This window comes from Petaurus breviceps, unplaced genomic scaffold (assembly GCF_028583685.1).
Source record: "Petaurus breviceps papuanus isolate PSGF00001 unplaced genomic scaffold, PetGlider_PUasm1.0 551, whole genome shotgun sequence".
NCBI lineage: Eukaryota > Metazoa > Chordata > Mammalia > Diprotodontia > Petauridae > Petaurus > Petaurus breviceps.
In genome coordinates, this window is record NW_027186372.1 from 2,797,253 (window position 1) to 2,814,469 (window position 17,217).

Below are 17,217 nucleotides of genomic sequence, written 5' to 3' on the forward strand. Positions count from 1 at the left end.
TTCTGACCTTTGGCTGGACATATCTCCATTCTTCTCCATCACATTCTTTAACACTTCAAGACTCCATGATGTCGCCCAGGAAACTCTCTCTTTTCTGATACAGATCCCAATCCTTTCATTCATTCATTCATTCAGCAAACATTTGTTAAACCAGGCACTGTACTAGGCGCTGAGGATATGAAACACAAAAACAAAACTGGCCCTACCCTCAGTGAGCTTACATTCTGTGGTAGCACATTCATGGATGCTATAAATATAGAATCCCTGCAAAGTACATACCAAGTAATATTTTACATGGGTACTAACAACTGAGGGGTCCAAAATGGCCGTGTGTAGGAAGTGGCACATGAGCTGAGCTTTGAAAGGAATCCTGAAAAGTGGAGATGAGAGAGTGTGGTCATGGGGGACAGCCCAAATGAAGGCATTAGGATGGGAGGAAGAATGATTGAACCACAGGAGGCTAGTTTGCCTGGAACGTAAAATTTGTGAAGAGGAGTAATGTGCAATAAACCTTGAATGGTAGTTGGCCAGATCCAGAGAGTAAATGACTTTAAATGCCAACACAGGGGGTTTATACTTCCTCCTCGAGGCAGAAGGGAGCCCTGGTACTTCTGGAGCAGAGGAATGACATGTTCTACCTTGTGCTTTAGACTTATCTGTTTGATAGTCTTGTGGAAGATGGTCTAGAGTAAACCTAGAGGGAACTGGAGGAAGGGATTCCAATAAGGATCACTTAGTAGAAGTTCTCTTGAATTGCTATGGAGAAAAAAAAATAATTCATCATTAATAACTATCTAGTGAGGGGCCTCTCCACACTGAGCAGAGTTGGTCTGGGACAACAGATACACAGTCCATAGCCAGACCCTTATTCAAACATTATCTAGCTTGGTGAGACCTGCCAAAGCTCCCCTGGAATAACCTTTGGGAACCTAAAGTCCCATCCATGACTGGCTAAGGAAATTAAGAGAGACTTTGTCATAATAGAATAATAGCTCAAATTTTACCAGTACTTAGAATCATGGATGATTAAGTTGGAAATGACTTTTGAGAGCCTCTGGTCTATTTCTCTTCTTTTACAGATAATAAAACTAAGGCTGTGAAAGAAATTACTTTCTCGGGTTCACACAAAAATAATGAATGACAAGCAGTCCTTGAGCTCCTGACTCCTGATTCCAAAGCCAATGCTTTTTACCAAATTTTACAGTTATGAAATACTTCTTGCAAATTATCTTATTTGACCCTCACTATGACCCTTGAAGCAAGGAGTACAACTGTCTTAACCTGGGTTTTATAGATGAGACCAGAGAGGCTATTAAATTTCCTCAAGGCCACCCAACTAATAAACATCAGAGCCAGAATCTGAACTGGGTCACGTGATTCTAAAATCAGGGGTCTTTCCCTTACACAATTGGCTCTGGGTTACAGCCTGATCACCTCCATACCTGTGAATTCCATAGTTTTGGAAAATAATAATTAGCAGTAACCATATGGTCCTTTAAGGTTTGCAAAGCACTTTATAATATTATCTTTTTATTTTAACAACAACCCTGAGAGATAGGTACTATTATTATCCCCAATTTTACAGATAAGGAAACTGAGGCCAAACGAGGTTGAGTGATTTTCCTGACAACAAATAAGTGTCTGAGGCCATATTTGAACCAAGGTCCTCCTGACTCCAGGCCCTGAACTCTATCTAAGCACCACTTAGCTGCCACAAGCAGCAGAGGGTTGGTGCCCTGGTAGCCCTGATTTAAGTCAGAGGGACCTGGGATCAAATCTGATCTTTGCCACCTCTTACTCACTTTCTGAGCTTGGGTAAATTCTATGATTTGGGCATGTGCTTAAATATTTGTTGAATTGAAACCCACAGCTTCTGACCCCTAATCAAAGAATTTTTCTCCTATTAGAGGCAATCAGGTGGCACAGTGGATAGAATACTGGGCCTGGAGACAGGAAGGCCAAATTCAAAATGGCCTCAGACAGACACTTACCATCTGTGCAACTCAGGGCAAGTCATTTAATCTCTGTTTGCCTTACTGTCCTCAAATGTAAAATGGGGATGATAATAACACCTCATGTGGCTATTGCAAGGATCAAATAAAATGATATTTGTAAAGTGCTTAGCATGATGCCCCCTCATAATGACCTGAACACTAAAAAGCACGTGATGTGAAATGTTCTTCTGATTACAAAGGCAATAGTAATCTGGTGGGGGGAAAGGAGGTGCGGACCCTGAATGCTCCTTTCAGTGGTGTCTCCTTATCTTTCCAGACTGTGCCGGCTGCAAGGAGGAGATCAAACATGGCCAGTCTCTCTTGGCCCTGGAGAAGCAATGGCATGTCAGCTGCTTCAAATGCCAGACCTGTGGGGCTGTCCTCACTGGCGAGTATATTAGCAAGTGGGTGTCTGACTCCCCCACCCCAAGTGACCTGCCTATCCCAAGAGAGCCCCAAGGTCCCCAGAGTGGGGAGGCTGATCTGGGTGGATAGAAACAGGCTAAGGATTAGCAGTGAAGTGGATAGCACTCCCTCAAGCCCTGCTGTGGAGTCTCAGCTATGTCACTAACTTGCGGTGAACTTTCACCCTCTGAACCTCAGTTTCCTCTTCTGTAAAGTGAGGCCATTGGATTAAATGGCATCTAAAGACCTTCCAGCTCTAACAGTCTATGTCCTAAGGTAGCTACTATCTCATTCTATGCTCTAAAATCCCTCCTGGTTCAAACAGTCTACATTGTCAAGTCCCTTCAAGCCCTGACTTTCTATGGGCTATGTTCTGACATACTTGGAGGCTGAGGGAGAAGCCACCCCAGGGTCCTCGTCCAGTCCAATGCTCAGACCAAGTTCTAGGCTCCACTGAGGTGCTCAGTCACTACAAGGCACCTGCCAGAATTCATTGAACTGCTCTTTTCAGCCCCTCTGAACCCATAAGTGCATCCAGTGACAGGAATGACTAATCCATGGAACATTAGACCTGGAAGGACTATCTGAGCTCACCTAGTATAACTGTCCTTTTATGAAGGAAAAAACTGAGGCCCAGGAAGTCTCACCCAGAGTCTCAGAGAAGGCTGGTGGCAGAATTGAGTCTCCAGCCCATACCCTGTGATTCCCTGCTTCAGATAGATTCCTTTTCATTATCCTTGTCTCCCTATTAAACCATCCTTATATACTATTATATTAGATAAAACCATATTAAAAAGGATTTAACAACAGTGCCCATTTTGAAATAACTTTTTTAAGTCCAGAATCCTATTAAGTTAAATCCTTTTCTTGGCTGCTGGTGCCAACTTACCTCCAAATAAGAAACTGTGCCAACTATGAAAATCAAGAAATTGGTGTTAGACATGGAATTGTAGCACAGGGAAACTATTCTCTCTCCACCAGATCTCCCTTGACCCTCACTGGCTAGTGTCTCTGCCTTCCTCTCCTCCATTCCATGTTATTTAACAAGAAGCCTCTAGGGTGACCACCAACCCTCCTGAAATCTTGCCTTGGCCTCTGTTCAGGCAGTACGAAAAAGCGTAAGACAAAATCTAGAAATGGAAGAATGGAGACAGGGTGAGGTAATAGGGGACTAAAGAATGGGAAAGAATTTGGAAATTATAAAGAGAAAAAGGAATATCTCTGTCCCCTTCAGTCCCTGTTCCTGGGGCCGTCAGCTAACTGCTTCTCCTCAAAGTATGTTAAAAGATTTCCTGGTTAATTGAGAATCTTATAAGCAATGAAGACCCTACAAAGGGATGGATGGATACACGGGGGTAGAGGGGAGGACTGAAACTGAAGGGAAGGCTAAACCTAATGCTCTTTTATGTTGTTTTCTTTTGATTTTCCTCTCATCCTCTCTTCTCACATGAATTCCTCCAACAGGGATGGAGTCCCCTACTGTGAGACTGATTACCATTCCCAGTTTGGCATTAAGTGCGAGACGTGTGACCGGTATATCAGTGGCAGGGTCTTAGAGGTAAGTTGGCACCAGGGGCCCAGAGGAACAGGAAACAAATTCTCTTTTATGCCTGCTCTACTCCTCCTGAAGTGGAATGAACCCCAAAGGCTGGAACTCAGTGCCCCTAGACCCCGATGACTGTTCATCACATTGTCCAGAATAAAAGGAGTTCATATGAGGATGGATTGCCTCCCCTCAGGAGGCCCAGATGGACAGTCCCTGCACTGGATAAGAGGTTGAATTAGATCACTTTGAATGATACTTATAATCATAGAACCTCAGAACCTGAAGAGACCTCAGAGATTACCTAATCCTGCTCCTCACTTGTGTGGGGATCATTTCTATATCGGGGCACCTAATTCTTGAGTCTCAGTCTACTGAGCAGTCACAGAGTCATTGCAAGGGCTTCATCTTGGACCAAGCTTCATCTTGGTATCAAATATTTTCTCAATCCACGAATGCTAATGTTACAACTACTGTCGTGTGCGGGGGAGGGTGGGAGTTCATGACAATTTTTGTTATTTCATAGGGGTTTTTATACTTAGCACAGTACTTGACACATAGTAAGAGATTAACAAATGCTTGTTGCCTTGTTACTTTATACTTGAAAATTTCTGGGAAACAATACCCAACAGATTCCTGCAGAAGTGGTCAGCCATAGAATTCCAGACTCCTGGAGCTAGACAGTACCCTAAGTACATCTAATCTAATCCATACCTCAGCAGAAATGCCCTTTTCCCTCCAATCAGCCTATGCTTGAATACCTTAAGTGATGGGGAGCTCACTATCCACTGGGGTAGTCCTTTCTATTTTGGATAGCTCCAAGTTCTGTCTTAGAGCCAAGATTTATGTCATAGTTGCTTTCACTTGTTGGTCTTAGTTCTGTCTTCTAGAACAAAGAAAAACAAGTCAAATCTCTCTTCCATATGACAGGCTTGTAAACGTTTGAAGACCAAGATCATGTATTTTCTGTTCCAGAGTGAACAGCCCCATTTCTATCAATGGATTCTCACATGGATCCTCAAAACCATGTTATATGAGAACAAGGGGGATGGAGGGTGGGATATGAGGCCTGGAAGAGATGTGACTTAGGGGGAGAAATGAGAGATGCCCAACTGGATGCTAGGAGAATTACATGGAAAAGGGATTAACTAGTTCCATTTGCCCTGTGAGGGCAAACCTCGGAGTAATGGATAGAAGCTGCATTGTGACAGAGTGGACAACATTCGAACCACAGGGCTGTTTGATAGAAGAATGGGCTGTCTTGAGACCTAGAGAGTTGCACATATCTTTAGGTATTCACTTAGAATTTAGATTTCAGGGTGCCTAGGTAGCACAGTGAATAGAGCCCTGGTCCTGGAGTCAGGAGGACCTGAGTTCAAATCCAACCTCAGACGCTTAACACAAAAACTAGCCAGGTGACCTTGGGCAAGTCACTTAACCCCAATTGCCCTACCCTACCCTCTCCAAAAAGTTAGAAGAAAAAGAAGAAGTAGTAGTAGTAGTAGTAGTAGTAGTAGTAGTAGTAGTAGTAGTAGTAGTAGTAGTAGTAGTAGTAGTAGTTAGATGTCTACTTGTTTGCAGGTATCATATGGGGAATGTTCCTGATTATAAGATCCATGGATTTAAAATTGGAAGGGTCTTCAAACTCTAGTGACTAGATTCTAATCCAACCCCTTCATTTTACAGATGAGCTAACTGGAAACTCAGAGATTAATTGACTTGCCTAAGGTCACAAAAGTAACAAATGGAGCTAGAATTAACTAACATTTGGGTATGACTGCTGAGGTCCCTTCCAGCTCTGAAAGTCTAACCAGGACTTTCTTGGAGCAGGTAGAATATATCACAGGATCCTTGGAAATCAGATACTCCAACCCCCTTGCTTTGCATCGGAAAACATGATGACCCAGAGATGTGAAGGGACATGCTTAAGATTACATAACTAGTGAGCAGCAGAATTTGGACCCAAGTTCTTTGACTCCAAATATGATCCTCTTTTTACTTGATTCTTGAAATTTTCCTCCCTCTCCATAGACTGTCGTGGTTACCCCACTCCACACACATACTGAAGCCCACAATCACCCTGCCCACCTCTAGCTACCACCAACTAGCTCCATGCCCTGTCTAAGGGTAGACTCAAGGGACAATTGATGTTCCTTCTCCCAGAACCAAGTGCAGTAGGACTTAAGCATTAAACGTAAAATATGAGTTCTTTTTTTTTAGGCACTGATATAATGTACTTATTTCAAAATGGGCTTCTCTAAGCACTTGACCCTTACCCATTTCCTTTCTGGTCCATCACCATGGCAACGACTCCCCTGCATCTTCTTTTTGGGCTTCTCTGCAGCAGCAGTGGCCATAGCCAGCTGCTCTTTGCAGCATTCAGTTTGCCAAACCTTTTGTAAGGCCTAACTTGTCTCACCATCTTTCTAGGCCTTCACACAACCTTGGAAACATAGTAGAGTGAGTGCCGGATTTATAGTCAGGAAGAAGTGAGTTCAAATTCATCTTGAGACGCTATTTACTAGTAGAGGGACCCGAGACAAGTCGCTCCAACCGTTCTCAACCTCAGTTTCCTATTCTGTAAAATAGGGATAATAATAGCACTCACTTCAAAAAGTCATTGTGAGGATCAAAGGAGACAGTTCCTGTGAAGAGCTTTGCAAATGTCACAGTGGCATGTAAATGTTAGCTATTACTGTTATTATTTATATGTTATTACTATGATAGTAATTACTATGTTATTTTAAATAATTTTAATTATTAAAATTACTATAATAGCAATTGAAAGAGCACTCCCCTAGAAATCAGGAATGCCAGGTTCAAGGCCTGACTGTCAGTTACTCACTATGTGACACTGGACAAGTGAGTTCTTCTGGTCCTCAGTTTCTATAGAATAAGTAAGGAAGAAGAGATGACGTCCTAGGCCTCTACATCGGGTACTGATCGTTTTCTTAAGCTCTCTAAACCTCAGCTTCCTCTTCTTTTAAAACGAAGGTATTGGATTTAGTGATCCCTAAGCTCCCCCCTTCCAGGTCATGAATTCTAAACTATAGGTCTCTAAGGCTGTTCATTCTCCGGTCCCACCATCCTCGACTGTACAACGTTCATTCCCTTTCTTGTACCAGGAAGGTCTTCCTGGTCCCGTACAATACAGACCCATTCCTTCCCTTGTTCCTTTGTTCATGTTACTTTCCCAAGTCCTACGTAAGTGACATCTGTGACACCCCTTCCTCAGTGTTAGCCTCCTCCCTGATCTACCTTTGTTTTCTGATTGGTCGTCCAGTCTCAAGCCTCTCCCTGCTCTAATCCATCCTGGATTGGATTACCTGGAAGTAACACGGAGCCACTGGAGTTTTAAAAATAGCCCTGCTTCCAGGTCCAAATGCTAAATTCTCCAGTCGGCATATGAAGCTCGTCACAACCTGGCCGTTTCCCACCTTTCCAGTCATCTTTTACCTTACTCCTCTCCCTACTCTATGAGCTAGCTCTTTGACCTTCTTGCTGCGCCCTGTAACACCTCACTCCCTCTTCTGTCTCTGTGCTGTTGTACTAGCTGTGCCCCCAGGCCTAGAATATTCTCTGTCCTTACTTCTACAGCTTAGAGTCCCTGGCTTCCTTCAGGAATCAGCTCAAATTCTACCTTCCACAGGAGGCTTTTCCCTGTCCCCTCAGCTGCTAGAGGCTTCCTTTCTAAGATTATCTTCCTGTATGTATCATCTATTTATTTATAAATTATCTCTCTCATTAGAAAGTAAGATCGTTGACCACAGGGTTGGTTTCTTTCATTGTGCCCCCAGCACTTAGCACAATTACTTATTTAGTGAGTGCTTAATAAATGTTTGTTGCTGAGTGACTGGCCAGCACTTAGGTTGGTACTGCAAAATGGGAAGCTACCAACCTGATGTACTATGGAAAGAATAATGGACTAGAGTCCGATGGACTGAATGAATCCTGGCTTAACCACCTGAATGACCTTCAGCAAGTCACTTCCATCTCTGAACCTCAGTTTCCTTGTTTGTAATATGGGGAATTTCTCACTTGTACTACCTCATAGGAGTGTAAGGATAGTACTATGTGAATTTGAACTATTGTCAGTAATTTAGCAAGCACTCTGTAAACATAAAAACTATATAAATGTGAGTTATTACAATCTAGCTGGGGAAATAGCTAACACACATAAAGGAGAAAATAATAAATCAAAATGTGCTTGCATTTTTAATGCCAACATCAATATTTAATTATAATAATGATAACAATGGAGAAATAGTTTGTCTTTGTGGTTGGAGATGAGAATGACCTGGGTTCAAGCCCTTCCTCTGATGCATACTGGCTTTGTGACTCTTAAGCAAATCATTTAATTTCTCAGTGGCCCAAACAAGTCTCTTTTTTGTCTAAGGCTCAGTGGCCCAAACAAGTCTCTTTTTTGTCTAAGGCTGCAATTCTTTTTTCAATTCTCTAAGACTATAAGTTGCAGAATAACTGTTACTCTTCATTGATAAATGGAATTTCCTTGCTAGGGGGTTCTTTATACTGATAGAACCTCAGGCTCAGACAAAATCAGAAGAAACCCAGGTTTGAATCCTGCATCTGACACTCTGTGACCATGGGGGCTTTATTCTCTGAACTGTAACTAATTCATCTGTCAAATGGGAACAACAACAACAACAATAATAATAATAACTGTTGGACCTTTTTCATGGGGTTGTTGTGAGGCTCAAATGAGATCATGTTGGTAAAGTGCTTTGTAAACCTCACTGTTGTTTAGATGCTTAATTCTGGGTCCTCATGACCCCATTTGGGGTTTGTTTGGCAAAGATACTATGGGTTTGTCATTTCCTTCTCCAGCTCATTTTTTACAGATGAGGAAAATGAGGCAAACAGGGTTAAGTGACTTGCCCAGGCTCACACAACTAGCAAGTGTCTGAGGCCAAATTTCAACTCAGGTCTTCTTCACTCCAGGCCTATTCTATCCACATTCTATCCAATTCTATCCACTGAGCCATTTAGCTGCTCCTTTAAATCTTAAAGCATTATTTAATTATAAGCTTTTAGAATTACTGAAAATGTTCAAGCAGAGGTCTAGAAGATCACTAGTCAGGGTTATTGTAAAAGGATTTATCCATCAGGCAGCCAGCTGGACTAGGGGACCTTTGAAATTGGAGGTCCTGTGCCTCGGGCCTATAGAACATATTATATATACTTTATCATTTTATTCTAAAGAATGTTCAAGCTGGAAGAGAATATAGAGATTATTCAGTCTGATCCTTTGAATTCATCAACAAAGAAACTTAATTCCAGAGAAGTCGAGTAAGTTGTCCAATATAGTGCAGTTATCCAGAGTCTTCTAACTATTCTAAGTATTCCTCTATTCTTTCCACTACATCATGCTGCCTCAATCTGACCCTGTGAGCTAGGAGGGATCATCTGGTTTCTATGAAGTTTAGAGATCATTGAATCTGCCCCCATTTTAAAGATGAAGAAACTGAGACCCTTAGGTTCCTATTTTATGGAAGACTAAAGAGGTGGAACAACTTTGCTGAGGTCACCCAGCAAAGTGAGTGGTGGGTCCAGAGCTACAACAGAGGTCTTCCGGGTCCCACTCTGGTTCTGTGTCTACTGCACTACATGATCCATCATCACTCACGTTTGCTCTCACTTGGCTCTGGATTTTTTTCTTCTTTCTCCATCCTGCGACTTTTTATTCTCAAAGCCCTCCTTCTTTTCTTCCCCCACTGACACCCCAAGCTCTCTTACTTGTCGCTGCCAGGTCATTGTGCCAGTTATCACAGTCCTTCCTCCCTTCCCCTACCATGTTCTCACCAGAAAGGTTCGCAGCAAAGGCCCTAGACTGAATTCTTTAAAATGGGTCTCCATTCCCTTACCTCCACCTGTGGGTCTCCATCTGGACCCGTCTTTCTGATTTCTTATTGATCAGTTGATCCTGACTTCCTAAAACATTCCTCCTTATTTCCTGATGTATAGGATTTCCTCTTTGAATCTCAGCTGCTCTAAATGTGTTTCAGCATTTTCCTCCTCCAGGGACCCTTTTTTAGGGGAAGGAGGAGGAGGAGGAGGGACTTGGCAGTGGGGGGGAGGGATGACATTCAGGAAAGAACCAAGTTTCCATTTTGTCATTGGCTGCTACCATGCTAGAGCCTATAATTGAGATGATGGGAAGACACAACGTGGGAACAAGCTACCAATTAGAGCAATTACTTCTGTCAGGGGGCTGGAATATCAGGCCTGTAGGGTCCCAGTTTAGGAGAGCATCATGCCACCTCCAAGGATTGGGTTCCATTGCCTTCCTTAATGATGAGTAGATGTCTTAGTGATGGGGGCACAAAATCCTAGGAGCAGCTATTGCTTAAAAAAAAAATCCAGAACCTTTGAGGTTCTAGCTCAAAACAAAAGGAGCTGTTTAGGCAAGAGAAAAGATGACTCACTTGGGACATGAACCCTCAGGTATCTGAAGGGCTTTCATGGGGAAATAGACTTGTTCCTCCTGAGCCCAGAGGGCAGACCTGGGACAATGCATGGATGTTCTGGGGAGGCAGAAGAACTCATTACCAAATAGAGCTGTCCAAAAGTGCAAGAGGCTGGCTTGGGTAGAAGTGGATTTCCCCTCCCTAGAGGGCTTAAGGTGGGATGCTCATTAGGGGTATTGTAGAGGGAGATTCCCAGTTAGGAATGAGTCGGTCTAGAGACCTCTGAGGTCTCCTTTAATTCTGACTGTCTCTGAATCTACATTCCCCTCATTTTGTAATAACCCACAGTCTCCTTTTGGAAGGCTTTGCATTTTTAACAAGCTTTTTAAAACTCAGCAAAATAAGACATTTTAGCATCTGGCTCCTGCAGCCCCACAAGGTAAGCTGGCCCCAAATGCCTCCTCAAAAATGAATCTCTAATTGAGCAGCACCTTCACAAAGGACTTTCTTATCACCCAGTTCCAGATTCAGTTTCAGTATCTGCTAAAAAAAAATTACTAATAAAAAAATAAAACAAAGAATTTCCATTCCAGGGAAGAACTAACTGAGATATGAGTGAACTGTGTTCTCCACTCTCTGGACTCAGCAGGATGGACAGGCTCATCACCTAGGGATTGGCCTCCAGGTGGTGACATTTTTGGACACAATTCACAAAGAGCTATTGAGGGAAGTAGCATCGTACAGCACATAGCGTTCTGGCCCTAAAAGCCTGGATGTTTACTAGCTGTGTGGTCCTGAGCGGGCCATATAACTTCTCTTCACCTCAATTCCTTCCCCTGTAAAGCAGGGGTGATAGCAAGTGGAGCACTTAACTTCACAGGGCTATTGTGATGAGGACAGAATGAGATCATGTACGCAAAGTAGTCTGCAAACCTTAAAGCTATCGATAAATGTCAGTTACAATTAATGTTATCTCAAGTTATGGAGAGCTGGGGGCTGGGAAGCTCTATCCTGATGAAATCAAAGATCTTTTGAAATATCGGAATAATGAATAAATGTGTAATGCTAGAGCAAACCTGTTTTCTCCCCACTGGTGTGTGTAAATTTGTACTTCCTAAACTCGCGTTGAGAAGTAAGCTTTGTGCCAGAGATCTGGAGCTCACATTATGCCATAACAGAACAGCATTCAGACCCAGTCACCCTCCCACTCCCTCCCACCCTCCACCATCTGATCACTATTTGGCTACCTGGCTTCTCATCAATAAATACATCAATGCTTGCTGATTGCTTCATCGTCAATTTCTCAAAACCAGCTTTATTCAATAGGATGGAGAACTGGGTTAGGATTTAAAATTTGGGAATTTTTCAGTGTAGTAAAATTAGTAGGCTCTGGTTGGTATTCTCAGCATCCCTTGTAAGGGTGTCCTAATAAAATAAAGCACGTTGCCACATTAGCCTTATGAAACCGCAGTTTATATAGCATGCCTAAGTTTCATAGGACTTAGAACTGGAAGGAAATTTATAACTCAGCTGCTCCAAATCCCTCCCTTATTGGTGAAGAAACAGAGGCGATGACTTGTCTGAGGTCATGAAATATTAGTAAAGTGCCTACCACAGTGTTTGGTGCTTAATATTTATGCTTATTCTACTCCATTCATATAGATAGTAGGTACCTGTATTTCCATCCAGTTCCTCCAACTCCAGAGTCTATGCTGATGTCATTTTATGACACAGACTCGCACTTTGCTGTTGCTGTTGCCGTTTTCTCTTGCGCCATCCTGCTTTCTCTATTATTTCTTCTTTACCTTGTTATTCAAGGTCCTCCAGTATGATTGTGAACTGCATCGTCAGGTTTGTCTCCTTGATCTATTGCCCTACGCAGCCCCTACATGAACCTTCCCCTCTAGCTCACATGGTCTCACAGTCCCGCCAGAAAGGCCTTGCATTGTCTCATCTTCGCCGTTTTGCCCATGTGGTCTCCCTGAGTCCTTTCTAGACGAGCAAATTCTCTGTCTCTCCACCTTTTCTGACTTTCTTGTAGCCATTATTCTTCCAACTCACTGGGTGAGCATGGTGTAGACAGCACACTGGAGACCTGTGCAAATTTCCATCCTGCCATTCATCAACAAAAGTCCCCTGGCCAAGCCACTTAATGTTTACCACTGTCTTGTTCCTCATCTTTAAAATAGAGATAATAATCCCTACCCTGATGACGTCCTCTGTGTCCTAGGAGTGAGGAAAGTTTCATAACCTTTAAGATAGTATAGAAGTATCCGTCCCAGGACATGGGGAGGGGGGACACCGGGAGAGAGTAGAAACTTTGGGTCACTGATCCATCAAGAACAGTCAGGTCCCTGCATAATCCTGATAATGTAACTCACTTTATGTAGTATTCACATTTATTACCTTTTTTAGTCTTCACAACAGCCCTGTGTTGTGAATATTTGGGGCATGAATATTACACCCATTTTAAGGATGAGAGCAATGTAGCTCAGAGTTAAGAGACTGTCTTGTCCAAGATTATACAGCTCTTTCATGACAAGATTCAAAGCACAAGCATCAACTAATTAATTTTGAGGTTGTTATGAATGCTAGTGTGTCTACAGGGAGATGGAGAAACATTGAGAGAGTTATGAAAGGTTTGCCTCACCTACTTTTTAAATTAAGAGTGGAAAATGTGGGGCTTTACTCAAAAATATAAACAGCATATATTTTTTAAAACTATCTGTTCCACATTATGACTGATTAAGAAGACAGTCAGTACCAGGAAAGATGGTAAGAAGGAGAGAGTCATGCAAGGTGAAGGGCATGAGGCAGTGACAAGGATAACAAGATTAAAATGGTTATTGACCTTAGACAAGTCATTTGACCTCTCTGGTCCTCAGTTTCCTCATCTGTAAAATCAAGGGGTTAAACCTCAAAGGTTTCTTCCCAGCTCTAAAGATCTCTGTGTTTTCTATGATTGTATATACAATGAAGTAATATATATCAAGTTTTATGTCACTATAAAGCTAACAAACACAGTGTATATATAGTACTTATACATACTATCGATACATTATGTATATAATATAGTGTATCTATAAACTACAAATGTATATAAATATATATGCTATGCTGTATTAGAGCTATAAATATATACTGTATATCTTATATACACATATATCCCATATATAGTATATATACATGTATACTATATGTATAGTATATGTAAGTATAGTATATATGTATTCATACTATATAAATGCTCTGTAATTTTAATACACTATAGCATATATACTTATATGCATATATAGCTTATAAATACACTGTATATAGATGGACAGACAGACAGACAGACAGATAGATAGATAGATAGATAGATAGATAGATAGATAGATAGATAGATGGGAGCTTAGTGGTCATTTAACCATACTCCCTCATTTTAAAGACCCCCTCAGATTATAGGAACTAATTAACTTATCCAGATCACACAGCAGAAGACAATTAGACTTCAAGGATTCATAATTCCCATGATACAAGTATTTCTTTCACTGACACTAATCACAGTGTCTTCCCACTTGAATAAATCATTTAATTCAGGGGTTCTTAAACCAGGGCCAGAGTCCAAAGAAAGATTTTAGGAAGGGTCTGTGAAATTGAATGGAAAAAAATGCATCTTTTTTTCTTCCACTAACTTCTAAATGAAATACAGTATTTCTTTCCATTATTTAAAAATATTATTCTGAGAAGGACTTCAAGGTTTCATCAGAAGAATCTCTAGTTTAATAAGTTCTTTAAAAATTGAGGCTTTTTAAAAAAATCACCACCTGATCAACACTCATCTAATTACGAACCTTTCTGCTTGTCTGCTCCACTAATGACTGCAGTCCATCACTAGACTTATACTCAAATCCTTTCCAGTTTTAAGACCTGCTGGAAATTATACTTCACTAGCATTGCCTCTTAGAACCCAGGGTCACATTCTCATCACAGCTGAAGCATGAGGACTTCAATGTATGACATGTAGTTGGAATTTAAAATTCAGAATTTCCTATCGAGTTTTGTGATTGTCATTAGAAAAGCATCATCCATATTCTCCATCTGGCTGAGCCATCAGTATGGTACTCATTGCTTCGTGGTTCACTCATAATGAAAAGGGCCCTCAGAGTAACATCTCCATCTGGTGGACTTTTATGGTATTTCCACGAAGTATTATTTTAAATGTGGTTGTCATTTTGAACCTAGTGACACAAATGGTATTTGACGTCAGATACCAGAGCTTCTAGGGCAGCTAGGTGGTGCAGTAGTTAGAGTGCCAGTCCTGGAGTCAAGAAGACTCATTTTCCTGAGATCAAATCTGGCCTCAGACACGTATTAGCTGTGACCCTGGGCAAGTCACTTAACCCTGTTTGCCTCAGTTTTCTCACCTGTAAAATGAGCTGGAGAAGAAAATGGCAAACCACTCCAGTATCTTCACCTAGAAAACTGATTCACAAAGAGTCAGACATGACTGAAAACAATTGAACAATAATTGAACCAGAGCTTCTAACAGACATTTCATTTTAGAAAAGTTTCTTCTAGGCAGATGAAAATAAACCAAGGACTGACTCTAGTCCGTAGTTGTAAGTTCCTAACCAGGATAGCCAGAGTTATCTCAAGAACTGGTGTTTTAACTGGATTAAAAAACAATCCTCAAAGTAATCTGTTGCAAAGTCAGGTATATACTTACAGGGTACTCTAAAAAGTTGTAAGTTACAGCTCTGAGTATACACACACACACACATAAATATATATGTATAATATAATGATATAATATAACATATATAATATAATATTAAGGCAGCATAATGCAGTAAAAAGATTTGGGATCAGAGAACATAGGTTCATGTGCTCTGTTACCTGTAGCACTCGATACCTTTGTGACCTGAGCAAGTCATCTAACCTCACTGGGTCTCAGTTTCCTTATCACTAAAATGAAGAAGTTGGACTAAATTACTGCTAAGATCTCTTCCAGCTCCAAATCTATAACCTTATGAATTGAATCCCTGTAGCTAATGTTGTAGGAGAAAAGAAATGACTGTGTACAGTTGTTAGTAGGCATAGTCATTTCCAAACTGAATGGAGACAATTAGAAGCACATTCTGTTTTAACCACTTTAATGTAGTCTCACTGTAGGGGGCTGATTCCTGGTTATAGGATTCTCTAGAGCAGTGGTTCTCAATGGACGTAGTCCAGGAACTCTTAGGGGGTCTCTGAGACCGTTTCAGTGAGTCTGTGACATCAAAACTATTTCCATGATATTATTAAAGCATTTTCATTTATAGCATAATAAGAATAACCCATATAAAAAGAGTTCTTTGGGGGTAGGGGAAGTCTTCAATAACTTTTAATAGTATAAAGGGGTCCTAAGACCAAAAGCTTTGAGAAGCACTAGTCTAAATTCATGAAGATGGACAAGACAGTCAATAAAGGCAAGCTCATAGGAAATGATTTAATAGTGCTGTGTGTTCTTGTTGGGCTCCTTAGTTTTTCTCTGGGGCTTTCTACTCCCTGGGCAGTTCTGAGCATCTGAGAAATGACCCTACAGGGAACTTCAGGAAGTATAATAAGGGTCTACTCTCATCTTAATTATCGTCATCTTTTTCTCTAAAATAAGGTTGGAGAAGGAAGGATGGTAAGAATTAGGATGTTGTATGTGTGTGTGTGTGTGTGTGTGTGTGTGTGTGTGTGTGTGTGTGTGTAGTAAAGAGGTGTGACAAAGTGGGTGTGGGAGTGCATTCAAAACAATATAGTGGAAGGAACTTAGGTTCTAGTCCTAGCTCTGCAATAGACTAGCTCTGTGACCTTTGACCAATCACTTCCTATAAATGGACTTTAGTTTCTTTCTTTGTATAATGAGACTAGATGATTGAAGGTCCACTTCAGCTCAGGATTCTCTAACCATTGTTCCTCTGAGTTGAGCTCTTCTATCAAGGTTGGTACGAGGGAGATGCATCTACTTTTCTTCCAGAATAGTAATACAAGAGCCCACTGTGTAGAACTACCCTGGGTTTGTTGTGGGTCCTATAGGCTAATGAGGTAGTCCTAGATAGCTCATATTTATTTAAAGACAGGGCTAAAGAAGTCTGAGATATTTAGTAGCTCACATACGAAGGTTACACAAGAGGTCCCAGCTGTCCTTTTCATCAGCTACTCTGCACCATTTTGAAGCCTACTTTTATCTTCCTGTATCCATAGGCAGGAGGAAAACATTACCACCCAGCCTGTGCCAGATGTGTCCGCTGCCAACAGATGTTCACAGAAGGAGAAGAGATGTACCTCACAGGTATGTACATTTGGGAAATGGGAGAAAGGGAGGGAACACAGAAACTGTGTGTGTGTGTGTATGTGTGTATGTGTGTGTGACTGAATGAAAGAAAAGCATAAAAGTGCTTACTATGTGCCAAGATTTGTGCTAAGCTCTGAGGATACAAATATATTAGCAAAAAAGTCCCTGCATTCAGTGAGCTTATATTCTAAAGGGAGAAGAAACATAGATGGATGGATGGATGGATGGATGGATGGATGGATGGATGGATGGATAACTTATAAGAGAAAGACCCAGGAAAAGAGCCAAATTAAATTTTATATGTTAGTAATTTTCCATCAAATATGATCTATTTTTAAAAATTAAAAGAAACCTGTGATCCTTCTTACATAGTTAATATGTCACGGTATTTTATACAGTGTCCTTACTGAAGAACTCTAGAAATGGAAAACAACCATAGTGAATTTTCAACATGAAACTACTTGTGTTGAAGAATAGGTAGGTAGGTAGATAGGATAGATAGATAGATAGATAGATAGATAGATAGATAGATAGATAGAT

At 41.2% G+C, this 17,217-nt stretch overlaps 1 protein-coding gene across 1 annotated transcript in view; it reads left to right on the forward strand.

The window, feature by feature from the left end:
* Positions 1 to 17,217, forward strand: part of ABLIM3 (actin binding LIM protein family member 3) — a 171,417-nt gene that overhangs the window by 93,465 nt on the left and 60,735 nt on the right. Inside the window, exons 5-7 of the mRNA XM_069102334.1 lie at positions 2,272 to 2,398; positions 3,864 to 3,957; positions 16,587 to 16,674. Coding sequence (XP_068958435.1) covers positions 2,272 to 2,398; positions 3,864 to 3,957; positions 16,587 to 16,674 — 309 coding nt within the window. The remainder of the gene's footprint in view (positions 1 to 2,271; positions 2,399 to 3,863; positions 3,958 to 16,586; positions 16,675 to 17,217) is intronic.